This window comes from Muscardinus avellanarius (genome assembly GCF_963383645.1).
Source record: "Muscardinus avellanarius genome assembly, chromosome: 16".
Taxonomy (NCBI): Eukaryota; Metazoa; Chordata; class Mammalia; order Rodentia; family Gliridae; genus Muscardinus; species Muscardinus avellanarius.
In genome coordinates, this window is record NC_137802.1 from 19,229,146 (window position 1) to 19,250,848 (window position 21,703).

A 21,703-nucleotide genomic window follows, 5' to 3' on the forward strand; every position below is an offset into this window, starting at 1 on the left:
GGTGAAAGGAAAGCCTTTCTTTTGCTCCCTGAAGGTTTGCTGGGATGAACTGACAATACGCAGATCAAGAAGGAGAAAAGATACACAAATTCACAAAGGCAATCACAAAGTGTAGTTCCCCGTTAACACAATTCTGGAGCTCATATACACAAGTGCACGCCTGAATAAAACCATACGGAGTATTTACACAGACAGAGCTGGCTACGATGTCACTCGGTGAGATCGTCTGAAGGGAGCACTGTGGCATATGTGGTACAATGTTGACCAAAACATCATTCCACGATGCAGGCTTGCATTAACAAGTCCGTGCCCTGGCCACACTGCATCATGAGAAAGACGTAAGCACAGCATCCCGGGGGCGGGGGGTGGAGGTAGAATGAGACAAGGATTAATTGATTGGTTTCTGGAAAGATGTTTGTCAAAATACTAATAAGAGCTGGGCATGGTGACTCACTCCTGAGACAGGAAGATAGGAGGTTTGAGGCTAGCCTCAGCAACTCAGAGAGTCTTGTTTCAAAATAAAAAGGCTAGAGAAGCTGTTTCAAAACTAAATAAATAAATAGATAGATAGATAGATAGATAGATAGATAGATAGATAGATAAAAAGGCTGGAGTAGCTCAGAGACAGAATGCCCCCACACTCAGTCCCTAGCATCATATCTATATCTATATACACACATACATATACACATACACACATACACATATTTGTGTTTGTATATCTAATGTGTGTTATGGGATTTGAGGGTATTTCCACTTTTATTTATATTTCACAGACTTGTAAAGATTTTTTTTACAATTTTAATAAAATAAATGATACAATAAAATGATCACTTATTTAAATGATGCTTTTTTAGTACTAGGGATTGAACCAAGGGCACTCTACCTCTGAGCTATATCCTCAATCCCTTTTTTTAAAATTACTTATTCTGAAGCAGGGTCTCACTAAGTTACTGAGAGCCCCCCTAAGTTGCTGAGCCTGGCCTCAAATCTGTGATCCTTCTGTCTCTACCTCCCAAGTACTGGGATTACAGGCATGGGTCACCATGCCCAGATTAAAATTTAAAAAAATTTTTAATGATTCAGAGACACTGTAGAAAAAGTGGAGCAGAGATGAGGTTAGGAAGCGAGCCAGGGGAGAAGGGGAAGGTCAGGAGAAAGGCTGGGAGCGGCGGGCCATGGCTGCCCCTGGGTGAGGACAGAGCTGCCAGGCTGCCAGGGGCCGGCTACTCCCCAGCTCTGCCCACGCTGTGTACCTCTGGAGCTCTTCAATGGTGACCAACACAGAGGCACAGAGGAGAAAAAAAGAAGCCAGGCACCAGTGGGAGGGAAGGTAGCCTGTGAAGGGCTCTCACACTGTCCCTCATCCCCCTTCTGGTCCTCACCCTCAGTGCAGCTTAACTACACACACACACACACACACACACACACACACACACACACACACACCATCTAAGTCGAGGTCCTAGCTTAGGACCCACTGTGTGTGTGTGTGTGTGTGTGTGTGTGCGCGCGCGCGCGCGCACGCGTGCGCGTGCACGTGCATGGGCCAGCACGCGCGCCAGAATAGGGGTGGGTCTCACACTGCCCTGGAACTGAAAGGTCAACCAAGTAATTATAATTACTGCAGGAAACTTCACTCCTGCCAGCAGAACTGAAATCACAGCTCTCCTGCCTGGCTCCCTCCCACAGACAGTAATAGCGGAGCCTTCTTCTTCTTCTTCTTCTTTGGCTTCGTCTTCTGTCTTCTTCGTTGCCTCTTCCTCCTCCTCTTCCTCCTCCTCCTCTTCCTTCTCTTCCTCCTCCTCTTCCTCCTCTTCTTCTTCCTCCTCCTCCTCCTCTTTCTGTACTGGGAATTGAACCCAGAGGCATTCTACCTCTAGCTGTACTCCCAGCCCTTTTTATTTTTATGTTTTTTATTTTAAAACGGGGTCTCCTTAAATTGCTGAGTCTCGCTAAATTGCCGAGGCTGGCCTAGAACCTGTGATCTTCCTGTCTCAGCCTCCCAAGTAGTGAAATTACAGATGTGCGCCACTGTGCCGAGCTGACCCAAGGTCTTCTACAAGGAGCTGTGCCTGCTTGCTGATGGTGTGGCAACTGAGGAGCTGCCACGGCTGACCCGCCACCCTTCGCCCATCTGCTCAGCTCACCCAAGGGCTGCTGCCAGTTCCTCCCCCTTCTAGGGACCAACATAATCACCCCCTTTTTGGGTACTGGGGATTGAACCCAAGGGCATTCTTCCTCCAAGCTATAGCCCCAGCCCTTTCTATGTTTTATTTTGAAACAGGGTCTCTCTAGGTTGATGAGATTCTCACTACATTGCTTAGGCTGTCCTCCTGCAATCTTCCCGTCTCAGCTTGCCAACTACTAGGATTACAGGCATGTGCCACCATGCCCGGTTTCCAACATAATCTCTTCTGACACCAAAGCCTTAAAATATCAGAAGAGAACCACCCATTACACAGATGAGAGCAACAAGGCCCAGAGAACACAGGAGAAAGTCAGGAGGTTGAGTGGGAGAAATGTGCTTCCCTTGCAGGTTGGCTTCCTGACACCCCAGAGTAGCCTTCTGCTCCAGAGCATCCTTGAAGAGTCCCTCTGTTCCCTAAACCTGTGGGGAGGCCAGGGAGCTGGAGATTTCCTGTTTGGGCCAAGAGTGAAAGAGGGAATGGGGAAGGAACAGCCAGCAGCCACAAAGGGCTTCAAAGGGGCTGGGCCCCTGCCAAACTGGCTGGCACAGTGCAGCTCAGCCCGCCAGGGTGCCCGCCCCGCCCCCACCCTGTGACCAAGGCCATTCATTCTCTCCCTCCCTCTCAGAAGCAGGAGGAGGCCAGGGCATGGGACACAGCTTCCCTGCAACCCAGGGCATGCCACCCAAGGCGTGAGCCCTGAGAATGTGCCTGCTTCTGCCCCAGCCACAGCGGGCAAAGGGGACCCACTCTGACCTGCCTTGGAGCGGGCAGAGGGACTTCAATGTAGCAGCGGCCTCACCGGTTTCAGATGGAAAAAAAATGTGGCTCATGGATGGGAAAACTGAGGCCCAGAGGAGGACCAGAAAGTGGCAAAGATAGAGCTCGGGGGCCACTGGGTCGTGGCTATCTCCTTGTAGGGCCCTGGCTGATGTCAGAGGCCACCTACAGTTTGGCAGTGCCCCCTTGCTAAGAGAAGAGAAAGGAGGCATAGAGGAGGGAAGTCGAAGGCTCGGAGTCCCTGCCGACCTGAATGGCATCTTGAGGGACGGGGCAGCAAATACGAACTCTGGGGAGCCTCTGCTGGGGTCTGTGTGGCTAAGACCTGTGCTCGTGCCTAGGTCTCCAGGTGTCTTGGTCTCTGTGCTCGCTCGATGGTTCTGTGCCCTAGAAGGTGCGCGCCCCGGGTGGGTGCACCCTCGGGACCTTTGCAGGCACCTCCCCGCAGGCGCCTCGAGCTCCCGAGCGCGCGCCTGCGGAGCTGTCCCCGGGTGGCGTCCTGCGTTCCGCTCGGTGCTCCCGAGCTCTGTGCCCGTTACTGGGCAGTGGGCACCGGGTTCCTTCCGGGCTGCCCAGAGACGCAACTGACCTTGGCGGGCATCAGGATGATGAGCGGCAGCAGCAGGAGCGGGGTGGCGAACAAGATCAGGAAGGACTTGAACTTGAAGACACAGCTCAGCACCGAGGCCATGGCGCGGGAGCCCGGGGAGCCGGAGCAGCTGCGGCCCGAGGCTCCGGGCTTAAGAAGGGGCCGCAGCCCACGGGACGGGGGGCGGCGTCGACTCCGCCCCGCGGCGGGCGTCCCCGCGGGGTCTGCGGGCGCTCGGGCCGCCGCTCCGCCACCCCGCGGCGGCGGCGGACTCCGGGACCTCGGGCGGGCGCTGGGGCGGCCTGGACACGCGCCCCCGCCGGCGCCCCCGCGCGCCCCCTGCCCGAGCCGCACCTGCGCCCCCTGGGCGGGAGGGCCGCAGCTCCACCGTCTCTGGGTTCTATCCCCCAGTCTCCCCCGTGCTCCTCCCCACCACCCCGACCCCAGGGAGGCCTCCCTAGTCCTCGGCACCGCCGACCCCCACCCTGCTCCCCGCCGCGCCCGGTTCGCGCCGCTCCAGACTCCAGATCCCCCCCCCCCGACCCCCGGCGCACTCGGGAGACCTGGGGGGGAGGCCGGTCTCCACCCTGCGCAATCTGGAGGCCTTTCGCCCTCCAGCGGACAAGGCCGGCGGACGCCCGGCGGGGCAGAGCGGGACAGCTGCGGGCCCCCGCACGCCAGGGGGCCAGGCCGTTTTATGGAGGAAAATAGGAAAGGACATAACTAAGACTGCACAGTCATGCACACATTCATTCGGCTGCCACCATCCCTGCAGCCCGCCAGCCAGCAAGACTCCTGGCACCGCGCTCTGCTAAGCCCTACTGTGGGTGCCGGGCATGGGCGTGGGCATGCTAAGGCTTTGCTGCCTCTTCTTCCTGCCCTCCGCTCTGCCCCTCTGTCCTCGCTCTGCCACTTCCTTTGGGGGAGCCTTAGCCATGCTCACGAGGTAACTGCAGCCTGCTGCTTAATGATTGCACGTCACATGCCGGATCTCAGATTTCCAAACAGCTGGCCCTCAGGGCCCATCAAGTCTAAGCTTAGGATGGCTGTGTCTGTACTGGACATGTGCAGACCTTTTCATTACCCCCTAAACAATATAGTATAACTATTTACGTAGCACTGGCATTGTAGTAGGTGTTATACGTAATGTAGAAATATAAGGATGTGCACAGGTTATATGCAAAATACTATGCCTTAGCCAGGCGTGGTGGCGCACGCTTGTAATCCCAGCGCTTGGGAGGCTGCGACAGGAGGATCGCACAGGTTGGAAGCTAGCCTCAGCTACTTAGTGAGGCTCTCAGCAACTTAGTGAGACCCTGTTTCCAAATAAAGTATAAAATAGGTCTGGGAGTATAGCCCTGAGGTAGAAAGCCCCTGGGTTCCACCCCCAGTACCACCACCAAAAACAAACAAACAAAAACTATGCTATATATAAGGGACTTGAACATCCACAGATTTTTTCTTGGGGTCCTGGAACAATCTTCCCAGCCCTTCCTAGAACCACAGGAACAACTGTATTTCCAACCTTTCACAGCCTGTATGAGACACAGGCCGTAAAACTCAACGCATCTTGAATCAAGTTTATAACTCTTTCCCTGTGACCTGCACCCACGGACACACATTCCCCCCCCAAACTGTCCTGCAACTGCCTTTCTTACACTTCCCCTTTTATAAATCACATTTACATTACCCTGGGCTTCCCTCCTCCTTTCCCCAGGCACTCAGCACAATTTGCACCTATGAGTTCACTGGTATAATTTTTATTTAATAGTTTTATTTGTCCAATATCCAGGAGGCACCTTTTCCACGCCTCATCCAGTGTGAGCACTCAGAACTTTGAGATGTATAAATGAGCACAAGTAAACTATTTCAGCAAACAATGCAACTCTTTGAAAGGGTGTAAGACAGAGCATATGCTCTGCAGCTGGACTCCGGGACCCCTATCCTGGGCCTGTTCACCCTGGCTGTGCACCTGAGGCACTCCATCTTCTCTGATTTCATTTTCTCATAAATGGAAAGAATAGCACCAAATTTGATTCCAAGTGCTTTGAAGATGATCTAAGTTAATGCTAGTAGTGCTTTACACAGTGCTTTGGCATAGAGTCAGCAATCAAGTATGTGGTCTTGCAATTATATGCAACATACACTGGGTAGCAGAAGCCTTGGAAGAAAGGTCCTCCAAGCCTGCCCAAAGCAATGGGGCAGCCTCACACAGGAGGCCAAAGTTGAGCTGAGGCTTCAGGGCTAAGTAATAGTTTACCAAGCAGCAGTGGAGGCAAGTCAATATCACCAGTGAGACCAGGTGTGGTGGTACACACCTGTAATCCCAGTACTTAGGAGGCTGAGAGAGCAGGATCACAGGTTCGAGGCTAGACTCAGCAATTTAGCAAGGCCCTCAGCAACCAAACTAGCAAGACCCTGTTTCAAAAAATAAAGGAGGCTGGGGACATAGCTCAGGGGTAGAATGTGTCTGGGTTCAATCCTCAATCACACACACACACACCACCACCACCACCACCACCACCACCAGTGAAAATATTAAGATTGCTGAGTAAAAAACCAATACAGTTCAGAAAACAAATGCCACAATAATAAAAAGAAGCTAAATAAATGAGATTATACCTAGTTCATGGGTAGGAAAACCAAACATTATAAAAAATATTCAACCTATTCTAATTAAAATTCCATCAGGATTATTTGAGAAGCCAAACATCCAAGCAGGATAATCAAGATACTTCTGGGAAAAGGTCGCAACAGAATTGCTATCAGGCAAAAAAATGACAAAGCCATAGTAACTGATGTAACCTTTACCACTGGTACTAGGATAGGAAAGAGTAAAACCAAGCCTAGAAATAGATGCATGATTATATGTAAATGATAACAAGAGCACACAGACTATCTGATGTCTACTGCCAGCTGCTGGATCAATTGTATTTTATCAATATAGGCATTTTATTTCACTAAATATATTAAATATATGTAGGAAAAGTGTGATCATGATTTCTGATTTAATAGTTATCTTTTATTCATGAATTTTAATTATTCCCCAAAGTTGGTTAAATTTATGCATGCATCCTTATTACTTGGTGGAAGGAGTACCAGGAATTGAACCCAGGAGCGTTCTACCTCCAAGCTATGCCCCAGTACTTTTTATTTTTTATACTTTTATTAGTGCATTATAGCCTTATGGTCTCACATCACAATGTATTTCCTGGTGATAGTGGCACACATGTGATAAGTCGGGTCCCTCCGTTCCCCCACATGATCTCGCAGTGGGAATAGGAGGTGGAACCCCAGAAGCCAGAAGCAGAGATATCATGAGACTACAGGTGCCGCGAGACGTACTTGAGATCGCGAGACTACAGAAGCTGCAAGAGAATCGGCACGCCTATAAAATATCAGTGCCTCCAATCCACCACGTGACTCGGCTGGCCGATCAGGACTATGTGCAACTCTTCAGACATGTGGCCTGTCAGTCCCTTCCCCCACAGCCAGCTGACTCCCCAGAGGGTGCCGGGTTGGGTTCAAATAAAGCAGAGGTCTCTGACAACCCGGTTGGTGTTTTTACCTCCCTCCCAAACTCCCTAGCTATTTTCAACCTTTCAACATGCACACAGCACTTGGTGAGTCTTCCCCATTTCCCTCCCCCTTCTCCACTTCCTCAGACATGAGAATGAGATTGGCATTGGTATTTGCACAGAGGCACATAATGTCGATGGAAGTGTTTTCTTCATTCTCCCTCTCCTTCCCCAAAACAACTCCCTGGCTCCCTGGCTCCTCCTCCATCGCCTGAAGTCCCTCTTGTATCCTGACTACTCTCTAGCGTCTGCATATGAGAGAAAATATTACCCTTCACTTTCTGTGACTGGCTAATTTCACTTAACATAATGTTCTCCAGGTCCATCCATTATCCTGCAAATGGAAAAATTTTGTTCTTCTTTATTGCTAAGTAGAAGAATTCCATTGTGTGTATATGCTATAATTTGTAATCCATTCATCTGTTGATGGATACCTGGGTTGGTTCCATAATTTGGCTATTGTATTGCTATAAACATGGATATGTGCATGTATTACCATAATATTGTAATTTCAGTCACTTTGGGAAGATACCGAGAAGTGATATAGCTGATCATATGTGTAAGGTCTGCAAGTAACCCTCTGCACCCACAGACATGCGAGACTGTAGATGCAGGCGCCATAAGTCTTTATTAGTTCAGCCCACTATTCCCGAGCAGCTCCCTCCCCCACCCCCGTGTCGCGGGTGCGGGGGTAGGGGGGTGGTGTGTGGAAGAGAGCCTTCCACGAGTGTAGGAGTCTCTGTTCTGAAGTTTCTGTGTCTTCAGGTCGCCGTGTCCCCCTTTTTATCAAAGGGGAGTGGTTTTCCATGGGAACTCCGGAGCTCGCAGGGTAAGGAGGCGGGTCTTCCTGCCTCCTGGCTTCCAGCCCCGCCCCTGCCCCGTGGGGACTTAGAACCTAACATCCCGGCCTTTTTGGTCATAGGGATGATGACTCTACTCGAGCTACTTCCTGCTGTCAGAGGGGGCGTAGTCAGGGGCCCCAGGCCAGGAGTCGGGATCCAGTCCCCTGGAAGGGGGAGGCAGGTGGGCGTGGCTGCAGTGAGAGCTGGAGGTTACCTTGGTTAACAGGCAAGGTGCTATTAAAGAAAGAAAGAAAAATTGTGAGAGCAGATCCCTGGAGCCCTTTAAATATGAGGTAGATTGTCACTAGATCTATTAATTTAAACAGCAGCATTTCCCTGAGGAGAACGTCTACTGCCCCTTCAGCAGTTTTTATTAGACCAGAGTCATTAATAGCAGCAACTCCCTGAGTGGGTATAGGTCTGTCTGGTCAAACGAACACCTGTTACTGCATCAGGAGCATCAGTAACCGATTTCGGAGGTTTAATACTTATGGCAGTTTGGCATCCGAAGAGGGAGAGCACCATAACATGTAAACAAGTGGACCTGCTAAAATATAAACATCAAAGAGAGTTACGTCGAGAAAAACGAAGCTTAGTAGGTCCTAATACTGTGCAAGAAAATTCGTCCCGGGACTGTTGCAGTGGGGCCCTTTTTAGCTGAGTAAGATGGTGCCAGTTGGGGTCCCCCAGCAGTTTGGCTGCGGTGGGTGTGGTGAGGATCACTGTGAAGGGCCCAGTCCACCGTGGTTGGAGTTGTTTTGACTGGAGCGACTTGAGGAGGACCTGATCCCCTGGCTTAAGGGCCTTGACTGCACGGTGTGGAGCTGTTTCGTCAGTACTGGGTTGGGGAAGGTATCGGTCAGCATGTTCCCTAAGAATGTGCCTGAGAAGAGACAAGTAAGGGAGATAGGAAGACAAAGGAGGGAGGTCTGAAGGAAGAGTGTGATTAAGCAAGAAAGGGCAACCATATAGCAATTCAAATGGGCTCATAAAGGTGGGGTTTCGGGGGGTAGCCCTCACCCAAGCCAGAGCTAGTGGCAGGAGCTCTGGCCATGAAACCTGTAGTTCCAGAGAGAGTTTTGTTAAATGACTTTTAAGAATCCCATTCATCTTTTCTACCTTTCCTGATGACTGTAGTCGATATGGAACATGGAGCTTCCATGTAATGCCAAGAGCTTGTGCCACCTGTTGAGTAACTTTAGAAACAAAGGCTGGGCCGTTATCAGACTGCAAGGAGTAGGGAGTCCAAAATGAGGAATGATATCTGAGCATAGAACACTGGCCACCGAGCTGGCTGTCTCATCCTTTGAAGGAAAAGCCTCTACCCAACCTATTAGGGTATCAACCATGGTAAGAAGATATTTAAGTTTCTTATGGGGAGGCATATGTGTGAAGTCGATTTGCCAGTCCTGTCCTGGCAGGTGTCCCCTCATTTGGTGGGTGGGGAAGGAGGGGCGAAGGCCTCCCTGAGATACAGCAGCGCAAGTGGAGCAGGAGGCACTGACTTTACCAATCAGCTGTAGTAGGAGAGGAGAACAGAACAAGGGGCTCAGGAAATGCTTCAGTGCCATAGGTCCCACGTGAAGGGAGTTATGTATTAGGCTGATGACCTTTTCAGCCTGGGCCTTAGGCAGAGCAATTTTATCCTGTACCATGAGCCAGCCATCCTCCGCGCTGGATGCCCCAAGTTTTGTCAGGTGTTCTCGTCCAGCCAGGCTGTAATTAGGCACCATTGTAGGGAGTGTTAGAAACAGTACAGGTGCTGGTGGGCTTGGCTGAGCCTGTTGTGTCAGCTGTCATGCTGTATAATCAGCTTTATTATTTCCTTTTGCCACTAAGGAAGATTCTGTCTGATGGCCCCTACAGTGAATGATGGCCAGCTCGGATGGTAAAGAAAGGGAGTCTAGAAGCTTTTTAATTAGGGTAGCATTGATAATGGGTGATCCCTTGGTGGAGAGAAACCCTCTCTCCAGATTGAGGCATGGCAATGTGCTATTAAAAAGGAATATTTAGAATCGGTGTAAATGTTTGCCCGCTTGTTTTTTGCCAGCTGTAAGGCTCGAGTTAGGGCAATCAGTTCAGCCTTTTGGGAGGTAGTACCGTCCGGTAACCTGACAGCCTCAACTATTTGAGTTAGAGTGACCACTGCATAAGCTGCTCTTCTCTTACCTCTGGTGTCAGGAACAGATCTGCCATCAACAAAGTAAGTGACATCTGGATTAAGAAGGGGAGTGTCCTGGAGGTCCGCCCGAGGTTTGGCTAGAGCTTCAATTACATCAACGCTCAAGTCAACGTCGCTAAGTGAACACAATTCAGGGCCCTGACCCTGGCTCACTGGTAACAGAGTGGCCGGGTTAAGGGCTGGGGAATGAGACAGTTTAACACTTGGGTTTTCCATAAACAGCAAATAAAGTTCCTGAATACGGGATGGTGACAAAAGAGGGAGTGCTCAAGGAGAGAACAAATCCTGGAGCCTATGTGGGGAAAAGACCTGCAGGGGCATCTGAAGACAAATTTTAAGAGCCTCTTTTGTGAGTACAGCTGCTGCCGCCAGAGCCCTGAGGCAGGGTGGCCAGCCCCGAGTAGTGGGGTCCAGTTGTTTGGACAGATAGGCCTCTGGTGCCTGAGTTGGTCCCAGGGGTTGCGTGAGCACTCCTGTGGCTATCCCTTGCCTTTCATCAGTAAATAACAAGAAGGTCTTAGTGGGGTTGGGGAGTGCCAGTGGAGGAGATTTAAGGAGGGCTTCCCGAGGAGCCAGGAAGGCTTGTTGAATGATCAGAGGTGAAGTGAGAGGGCCAACCAGGGTTTCCTTAATTGCCTCATGTAGTGGCTTAGCTAGAATGGCAAAGTTGGGGATCCAATGTCAGAAAAATCCCACGAAACCCAAGAAAGATTGGATCTGGCCAGCTGTGATGGGCGGCTGTAAGTCTTGTAAGGCCTTGACCCTGTCCACAGTAAGTCCCCGAGTGTTTGGGGTGAGATGCAGGCCTAGATACCGCACCTCAGGCATCCATAACTGGGCTTTATGTGGGGCCACCCTATAGCCCTTGCTCCCAAGGAAATTAAGGAGGAGAGCAGTGTGCTGCTTAGACATTTCTAAGGAGGGGCTACAAAGCAAAAGGTCATCTACATATTGTAGCAGAGAACTAGGCTCTAAGGGGCACTGGAGGAGATCCCGCGCTAGAGCCTGTCCAAAGAGATGTGGGCTGTCTCGAAAACCCTGGGGGAGGACAGTCCAGGTAAGTTGTTGGACAACCTGGGTGTCGGGGTCCTCCCAAGTGAAGGCAAAAAGGGGGTATGATTGCGGATGTAGGAAAATTGTATAAAATACGTCCTTTAAATCAAGGACTGAAAAGTGGGTAGTATTGGGGGGAATCTGAGACAGGAGGGTATAAGGATTAGGGACCACTGGGTGGATTGGTACCACTGCCTCATTGATTAAGTGGAGATCTTGGACTAGGCGATATGTCCCATTAGGCTTTTTAACTGGGAGGATAGGAGTATTATAAGGGGAATTAATAGGGATGAGCAGTCCCTGAGCCAGGAGACGAGAAATGATGGGCTTAAGCCCACGCCGATGAAGGAAGGATATGGGAAATTGGGCACGAGCAGGAAAAATATTGGGGTCACATAGGGTAACCCGAACCGGGGTGTGGTGAGTTGCCACGACTGGGGTACTGGTGTCCCATACTATGGGGTCAACCACATCTATTGGAAGGGGAGGTTTTGCATTTTGGTCCTCTACTGTAGCTGTATCTATTAAAAATATGTTAGAGGAAACGGAAACCGGGGGAAGGTTAAATGAAAGTTCAGCCCCAAGTTTGGTTAAAAAGTCTCTACCCAAAAAGGGGGTAGAACATGATGGGATAATCAGGAATGGATGATTGACCATAAAGTTCTCTAAATGGCATAACAGGGGGCCTGTGGTACGTGGGCAAGAGGGCAGGCCGTCAATCCCTTGGACCGAGATTTGGGAAGGGAAAATAGGCCCAGAGAAGAAAAGGAGGACGGAGTAGGTAGCTTCCATATCAATCAGGAAGGAGATTGGTTTACCTGCTACCTGTAGCGTGACCCTGGGCTCAGCTTGAGTAATACGGGTGGCCGAGGCCGGGGAGTGTCAGTCTTCAGCCAGACCCAATAGGGCCATTGGCAGGGCCTGATCTGGAGGGGTGGTTCCCTGGTGTTGAGGCACCTGAGATTCACCTTCTCTCCAAGGGCATTCACTTCTCCAGTGTCCCTCTTTGCCACACGCTGGGCACGGCCTGGTTGGTGGACGCAGTTGGGGGCAACTGCGTGCCCAGTGACCAGCACCACCACACTTGAAACAGGCTCCTGAGGGTGACTGTCATTGCTGCCGTCCTCCCCTCGGTGGTGCTCGCCGTCCTGAAGGCTGCTTATCCTCAGCTGGCCGCAGGGCTGCCGCCAAGGCTTGGGCCTGTATATTCGCCATCTGGCGAAGTTGGAGTGTATGCTCTACTTCTGCCTGTTCCTCTCTGGAATTAAAAACTTTAAATGCCATATTCACCAAATCTTGGATGGGAGTTTGAGGACCATCCTCAGCCTTTTTCAATTTTCTCTGAATGTCAGGAGCTGATTGCCCAATAAAATGAGTGGCCAATATGACTGAGCCTGCCTCTGTAGATGGATCTAAACGGGCATAACGGGTAAAAGCCTCTCGTAACCGATTAAGAAAAAAAGCTGGGTTTTCATCCGGACCCTGGGTAATTTCCTTAAGCTTATCATAATTAACCACCTTATGGGAGGCATCTCGCATACCATCAAGAAGACATTGTATCATATAATTTCTTATTTCTATTCCCTCCTTTATATTATAATCCCAGTTGGGTTCCTCAGAGGGAACTGCAGCGTTACTGGTAGGAAGTAGTGGGTTGGTTACGTGGGCCTGGTCGGCGCTTTCCCTGTCCACTTTCAGGACGCGGTCACGTTCATCTGTAGTTAAAGAAGAGGTTAGAATGACATGAAGATCCCGCCAAGTTAAATCATATGCTTGTATAATATGTTGGAATTCCTTGATGAAAACACTGGGATTGGCTGAGAAAGAGCCCAGTCTCCTTTCAAGTTGACCAAGGTCAGGAAGGGAAAAGGGAACATGTACACGGACCACGCCCTCTGCACCGGCCACCTCACGAAGCGGGGCCAGGAGAGAAGGAGGAGGATTTCTGAAATGAGTCCGGTGACCTACGGGGGTAGGTGAGGGGGAGGTAAGGATTGGGCCCTTGAGAGAGGAAGGCAGGGGAGAAAGAAGTGGGTTAGAACAAGAAGCCGCCCCGGAATGAGCTGGCGGTTGCGGCGATAAGGAGAGGTCTTGTGGGTGGGTCAGGCTCATCAGTAAATGAGGCCTGTGCCTCGGCCAGGTCAGACTCAGGTATCCATGTTTCCTTGTACAATGGCAGCTGTGAGTCAGCAGGATTATAAGCCTGTGTCTTGGAGGGACCACCAGGTGGCGCTTGTGAGTTGCCAGGGGGTGTCCAAGATGGCGGCTGTGACTTGCGGGAATCCCCAGCCAGCATGACTCGGGCAGCAGGGTTGGGAGGGGAGGAAAACAGAAAATGCAGGTGCCAGAATGGCTGTAAATACAACAGGTCAGACCATTTCGCAGATCATGTGCAAAATTCACTGAGAGCCATTAATATCCTAGGATTTAACGTACCCATTACAGGCCATCGAAGATTATTAGTTAAATCATATGTCGGCCAAACCTTAGTACAGAGAGATATGAGCCTCTCAGGGGACAGTTCCCCCGAGAAACCCAAAGCCTGGAGATTAGCCAGAACATGGCCCAGTGCAGACTGGGAATCAATCTTAATCTTTGATGGCTAATTTCCCGCCATGACTGAAAAGCAGGCAAGAACAAAGGTAGGACTCCAGCGTCCCAGAGCCCCAACCGACGTTCGGGAACAGAGAGACAGGGTGTGACAGAGAGAAGACGTCTCTTTTCTCTTTACACACCCCCAGCTTGGCCTGGCCGACTGGAGGGGACTCAGATACCAAATATTTGGATTCCTTAACAGCCAGAAACCTGAGTCCAAAAGGGGCTAAAAGCCGGAACCCGCTTATTCAGTTAAGGGGGAGCTTACCGCAGTGTGAGCACAGAGAGGCTGCAGAGCCAGGCCCACGCTGTGGAGATGTGTGTTTGAAATAATGGCTGTGAATGGTATTTAAGATGGCCACCTACTCTCATGATTGGCCAGGGAAAAAATGGGAGGGTTTTAGAATTTCAATGACTCCTAGGATTGGTTAAGAGTGAAATAGGGTGGAGTCTAAGATGACTGCCGACCTGTAGGTTGAACAAAATGGCCGCCACCAGCATACCCACGTGCCAAGATGGCTGTAGTCGCCCCCACTAAACAAGGAGGCAAGATGGCCTCCACCAGCATAACCATGTGCCAAGATGGCTGCAGTTGCCCCCACTAAACAAGGAGGCAAGATGGCCTCCACCAGCATAACCATGTGCCAAGATGGCTGCAGTCGCCCCCACTAAACAAGGAGGCAAGATGGCCTCCCAGCATAACCACATGCCAAGATGGCTACAGTCGCCCCACTAAACAAGGAGGCAAGATGGCCTCCACCAGCATAACCATGTGCCAAGATGGCTGCAGTCGCCCCCACTAAACAAGGAAGCAAGATGACTGCAGCCCATATAGAACTCAACAATCCAGAAGCCAGTGGGATCAGCAGGGAAAATTGGAGATCAGGTTGGGGCCTTCCAGTCCGCCGCGACGATGTAAGGCCAGTTCCAGGGATCCAACATTTGGGCAGTGTCGGGGCGCGGGGAATGGATGATAAGGCGGGCCAATTCTGTAACAATCGGAGGCACAGCCCAGCCCCTAGCACGTAAATGTTCCCAGCAGCCGCACACAGAGCTCCGCGGTGGAGGCAGAGTTTAGATCCTAGCGTGTAAACGTTTCCAGCAGCGGTGCACAGGGCTGTGTGGCGGCAAACAGTTATGTCCCCCATGTGGTGCGCCCGGCACTGAGAAGAGATTCTCGCTAAATCCAAAGGCCATCATAGTCCATACAGGCGTTTCGGCACCAAGGTGTAATGTCTGCAAGTAATCCCTCTGCACCCACAAACACGCGCATGGTGGCGCATGCTTGTAATCCTTGTGCTTGGGAGGCGGAGACAGAAGAATCACATAGGTTCAAAGCTTAAGAGACCCTGTTTCCAAATTTAAATACATATATATATACTTACACATACACATACACATATACGTATACGTATACATATACATATACATATACATATACATATACATATACATATACATATACATATATATTAGGTCTGGGAGTGTAGCTCAGAGGTACCACCAAAAAAAAAATTCCACTGTGTACATATCCCGCAGTTTTGTAATCCATTCATCTGTTGATGGACATCTTGGCTAATTCCATAGTTTGGCTATATGAATTGTGCAGCTATGAACGTAGATACACATGCATTACTTAGGTAGTTTGGTTTCCTTTCTTTTGGGTAGATACCCAGAAGTGGGCCAGGTGTGGTGGCGCACGCTTGTAATTCCTGCACTTGGGAGGAGGAGACAGGAGGATCGCACAGGTTTGAAGCCAGCCTCCCTGGCTTAAGAGACCCTGTTTCCAAATAAAAGTATAATGTAGGTCTGGGAGTGTAACCTGGAGGTAGAAGGGTTTCCAGGAACCCCAGTACCACCAAAAAAAAAAAAAAAAAAAAATACCCAGAAGTGTGGGGAGTCATCAAGGTCTTCCCCTTATCTTTACTAAAAACATACTTCTGACTGTCCTTCCACCCAGAGTCAACAAGGTTTGGGGCCATGGAAGCTTCAAAGTAATTAATGCTAATGATGCTATTGTTCTGTCTGAGCTAAGGCTAAGTTTGTGTTGTTTGTGTTGCAACAGGGTATTGTTTGGCCTGCCGGGACTTTGAACTTTTTTCCTTCAGGGTAACCTAAAGCTAAAAACTATAAATACCACTAGAGAAGAAGCCCCAATATTGGCCAGTAGAGATATCGACCCAGGAGTTGACTGGCAATCCTCCCATGCTTAGGAATAAATAATATTTGGAATTTAATTCTTAAGAGTTATATTATTTCATCCTCACTCCTCTCTTTGGAACCCATACTTTTGCCAGCTGGCTCCGGCACAGAATTGGTATTGCTGGATCAAATGGTAGATTTGTTCCCATTCTTCTGAGGATTCTCCATACTGTTTTCCAAAGTGCTTGCACTAATTTCCAATCCCACCAACAATGTTTTAGAGTTCCCACTTCTCCACATCCTTGCCAGCATCTGTTGTTGTTGTGTTTTGAATGATTGCCATTCTAGTTGGAGTTATGTGAAATCTCGGGGTAGTTTTGATTTGCATCTCTCTGATTGCCAGTGATGTTGAGCATTTTTTCATGCATTTATTGGCCATTTGAATTTCTTCTTTCGTGAAGTGTCTATTTAGTTTGCTTGCCCATTTTTTTATTGGATTTTTTTTTTAGTGTTGAGTTTCTTGAGTTCTCTGTATATTCTAGATATTAGTCCTCTATCAGAGGTGTAGGTGGCAAAACTCTTCTCCCATTCTGTTGGCTCTCGGTTGAGGTTCTTGACAGTTTCCTTTGCTGAACAGAAGCTCTTCAGTTTCACGCAATCCCACACATTGATTCGCCTTTTAATTTGTTGTGCCTTTGGGGTCTTGTTGAGAAAGTGTTTATCTGTGCCTATGTGTTGCAGTGTTGGACCTATGCCCTCTTCAAGGAGCTTCAAGATCTCTGGTTTAATTTCCAAGTCTTTGATCCATCTTGAATTGAGTCTTGTGCGCTAGAGTCTCTAGTACTATATTGAGGAGAAGTGGTGATAATGAACATCCTTGTCTTGTTCCTGTTTTTAGGGGAAGTTCTTGAAGTTTTTCCCCATTTAATATGATGGTGGTGAGACTTCCGGGAAGATGGCGACCGAGAAAAGCGGGGCTTAAGAGCCCCGCTAACAACTAATCTCCATTACCACAAAATCAGCGCCTTTCATAGCCAGAAAACACCATCACCAGAGAAACAAAAAAATCACCAGGCTCCAGAGAGAAAGCAGACTGAGAACAGAGCTCAGAGCCACAGAGGAGATACACCGGCCCCCGCCCGAGGACGCGGCAGCAGCGCCATACTGCCGGCGGCAGCGGCGACTTCACCGGACAGCTACAGCAAGCTGAGGTGAGCCGCTGCGGAACAGCCAGGCGGGATTTCTCGCCGCAGGTAAAATCTAAAGCTCCCAGTGGCTGAGCTCAGCATACGCTGCAGGGATTCAGAGTGGAAATCAAAACCAAGAAGAAATACGCCAGCCTCACAGCCGAGGGTGTAGCAGCAGCGCCATATTGCCACTGGCGGCAGCAGCAGAGAATTCACCTAATCCAGTACAGCTACATCTGCGTACTCAACAACAGTGAGTCAAAATGCGGGCCACAGAGGAGAAATCCCAGTACTGTACTCCCTGGGACTTGACCCAGTGGGGAAGGGGCGGTGGCAGAGATATCACACCATAGGAGAATGTGCAACCTGGCACCCCCCCACAGTCTAAAGCAGCCTCTATCGTCTCTCTGGGTCGGAGACTCTGTGATACAACCCAGTAAAGGAGTAGTGGGGTCTGAGATTCTACTGACTCGAGATCCAGAGCACCTTAAGTGAAGTCATAGTGACCCAAGGGAAGAACCCAGAGAAGGCACAAACTTCTGAAATCATGGGAAAGAGGAATAATACTGGAGCAATGAATGCCCACAACCCCAAAACATCAGAATCTGATAAATCAGAAAATCAGAGATTTCTAGAAGATCAAATCAGGAAAATGACTGTAGAAATAATAGAGGTGCTTCAAAAAGAACTCAGAGAGAGCCAAAAAGAGATAAAGGATGCAATTAATGAAGTAAAGGCCTCAATTCAAAGCACAAACAACCGATTAGACCACATGGAGAACAGAATCTCGCTCTTAGAAGATGATCAATCCAATAATGAACGCATAGTTTCTAATCTAGGAAAAAATATCCAACAGCAGGAATCTGACATTGAAGAAATATGGGCCCATTTTAAGAGAGCTAACCTAAGAATAATTGGAATAGAGGAGGGAAAAGAAAGTGAAACCAAAGGGATCAATAATCTCTTCAAGGAAGTAATAGCAGAAAATTTTCCAGACATAGAGCAAAAGGTTGATACACAGGTCCAAGAAACTTATAGAACTCCCTTTAGACAGGATCAGAGAAGAGGATCCCCACGCCACATAATTGTCAAAATGACCACTGTGGAAGCCAGGCAAAGAATCTTAAAGGCAACAAAAACAAAGGGCCAAGTGACATTCAGAGGCAAACCAATTAGAATCACTCCAGACTTCCCAAACCAAGTAATGAGAACCAGAAGGGCTTGGAGTAACATATTCCAAACTCTGAAAGAAAACAACTTCCAGCCAAAAATTTCCTACCCAGCAAAACTTTCTATCAAATTAGATGGAAAAATAAGAAGCTTCCATGACAAACAGAAACTGAAGGAATTTATGTCTTCAAAACCAGTGCTAGAGAAAATACTCAAAGAGATTAACTACAAAGAAGAAATAGGTAACACACACCAGAACCAGAGAAACAAGATTCTCCATCCAACAGACAACTAAGATTGGTTATCTGTGGAGATTCATTACTTATGTTAGTCTTTTACCTATCTCTAAATGGTATTGTTTGCCTTTATTGTTGTTAATTTCTAGGATTTCTATTTGGAATATTAATATACCTTCAGATATAGCATTTGGAAATATTTTATCCCATTCTATTAGTAACTGTTAACTCTGTTTACATTGTCTTTGGATATACAATATTTTTTTATTTTTTAGGGAGTTTGTATACTCTTCTGTTGCCTGTGCCATTGAAATCATATCCAAGAAATCACTGCCAATTTCAATGTTGTGAGGTTTTATGACCCAGATTTTCTTCTAAAAGTTTATAGTCTTAAGATTTATATTTAGGTCTTTTATCTATTTTGAGTTAATACTTGTATATGGGAATAGGTAAGGGTCCAATTTTATTCTTTTCCATGTAATTATTATGTTTCAACAATATTTAGTTAAAAGATTATTATTTCCTCCACCAAATGTTCGTGGAAACCCTGTCAAAAATAACTTGACAATATAGGGAAGAATTTAGCTCTAGGCTTTTATTTAACTCCAATGGTTTATATATCTGCCTTTAGAATAGTACTACACTGTTTCAATTATTGTAGCTTTATATGGTTTGAAATCAGAAAATATATATCTTCTAGCTTTGTTCTTTTTCAAGATAGTTTTGGGTATCTAGAGTCCATTTTCCACATTAGGATAGATTTTTTTTTCCTGAAAAATAAATATATAAATATATGATAGTTTCACCTAAAAAAATAGAAAAAAAATATTCTCTGGTATGAAAGAAAGTAAAAAGAAATATTGAAATGTTATCTTTAAGTCATCAAAAGCTTGGTATCAGACAAATGAAACTGTTATGTGAGATTATCATTTTTAATTTTGGATAAATTGCTATAATACTAGATGTCAACCACTAAGCCAAGCATGGGAGGGAGGGATGGGGGAGAATGGGGTGGGGATCGGGTGGGGGCTGACTGGGTGATGTGTGCATGTATGTCTACAAAAGTTTGTATCCCACTATGATGTATGAATACAGTGCACCAATAAAAAAAAATCAAACAAAAAACAAACAAAAAAAGAAAAAAAAAGAAATTATGTTTGTAAGCTTATCTAAAAATTACATAGTGCTAGAGGTGTACTATGGAGGTAGAATTCTCCTGTATTCAATCCCCAGTACCAAAATTTAAAAAAAGGAAAAAAAATCTTTTGCAATACTAAGTGGTCTGACTAGGCATTTCTCCAGATGATCTACAAGGCCAATAAGCACATGGAGAGATGCTCAATATCGTTAGCCCTCAGGAGATGCAGGTCCAAGCACAATGAGATACCGCTTCATACACACTAGGATGGATGTAACCAAAGGGACAGTCAACAATGTGTTGGGTTTGAAGGATATTGGAACTTCATTCACTGCTGGGGAAAATGTATAATGATACAGCCACATAAGGAAATAGCAGCAGCACCCCAAAACATTAAATATAAATTTGCCAAACAGCCCAACAATCAGCAGAAAGTGAAAAAAGGGAGAAATAATTCAAAAATAAATTTGTAAGTATATTTCACCAGTCTCACAATATAAACAGCTATCCAAACATATTCTATGAAAATGAATATATTTGTTTTCCCAAATGATACCATCAAGATGGCCAAATTTTTCTAAAAATGTTTTTTGTTGTTTGATATTTTCCTTTTAAATAGGATGACTTTGTAGTAATTGCCAGGACATTGACTGCAAGTGACTGTTTCATTTTTTGTAAGTAAAATAATAAAATGCAAACTGATCCTCAAAAAAAAAATATGATGGTGGTGGGCTTAATGTAGATTGCCTTTATGATGTTGAGACATGTTCCTTCTATTCCAATTCTCTGCAGTGTTTTCATCATAAATGGATGTTGGATTTTATTAAATGCTTTTTCAGCATCTATTGAAATGATCATGTGATTTTTTGTCTTTGATTCTGTTTATATGGTGAATTACATGGATTGTATGTTGAACCAGCCTTGCATCTCTGGGATGAACCCTACCTGGTCATGGTGTATGATTTTCTTGATGTGATTTTGAATGTGTGTTGCTAGTATTTTGTTTAATAGTTTTACATCCAAGTTCATCAAAGATATAGGCCTGTAGTTTTCCTTCCCTGAACTGTCTTTATTCAGTTTTGGTATTAGTGTGATGTTGGCTTCATAGAATGTATTTGGGAAAGTCCCATTTTTTTCTATTTCATGAAATAGTTTGAGGAGTATTGGGGTTAGCTCTTCTATAAAGGTTTTATAGAAATCACTTGGAAAAGCATCTGGTCCTTGATAAGTTGTGTCCTACACTCGTGTGACTTTGTGTCACATGACTTCTGCAGGGCAAGGGAGGGGCTGAAATCCCCACGAGAATTGGGCGTTCCCGCGAGTAAAACCCCCATCTCACGAGATGCATACCTTGAAAAGGAGAGCCCGCGTCCTCTAGCTTCAGACAGGCGTGTGGGCCCCAGGGTGCCTTGCCCTGATCCCCGGGAGAGCCGTGCAATTAAAACTTTACATGCCACATGTACCGGACCTCTCTCGTGTTTTTCACACTCCTGCCATACTCACATTATTTTTTATTTTACTCGCATAATTTTTTATTTTACTTAACAGATGGGCTTTTCTTTGATGGTAAGCTTTTTACTAATGTTTCAATCTCTTTGATTGCTATTGGTTGGTTTAAATTATCTGTATCTTCTTGACTCCATTTAAGAAGGTTGTATTTATCTAAAAAGTTGTCAATTTCCTCCAGATTTTCCATTTTGTTGTAGTATAGTTTTTCAAAGTAGTTTCTGATAATCCTCTGGATTTCTACAGTCAGTAGTAATGTCTCCTTTTTCATCTCTTATCTTCATAATTTGGGTTGATTCTCTCTTTTTTTAAGTTAGGTTGGCTAGTGATTTATCTATCTTGTTAATTTTTTCAAGAAACCAGCTTTTGGTTTTGTTGATTTTATGTATTTTTTTATTCTCTATTTCATTAATTTCTGCTCTAATTTTAATAATTTCCTGCCTCAGCTACTTAGTGAGGCTCTCAGCAACTTAGTGAGACCCTGTTTCCAAATAAAATATAAAATAGGTCTGGGAA

General features: G+C 47.1%; 1 protein-coding gene across 4 annotated transcripts in view; it reads right to left on the reverse strand.

The window, feature by feature from the left end:
• The window catches only part of SLC13A5 (solute carrier family 13 member 5), a gene marked incomplete at both ends in the record, with an annotated part of 30,464 nt that extends 26,804 nt beyond the window's left edge, over positions 1 to 3,660 (reverse strand). For all 4 annotated transcript variants that reach the window (XM_080713274.1, XM_080713273.1, XM_080713275.1 and 1 more), the window contains one exon: positions 3,559 to 3,660. In XM_080713274.1, coding sequence (XP_080569400.1) covers positions 3,559 to 3,660 — 102 coding nt within the window. The remainder of the gene's footprint in view (positions 1 to 3,558) is intronic.
• Between the last annotated feature and the right edge of the window lie 18,043 nt (positions 3,661 to 21,703).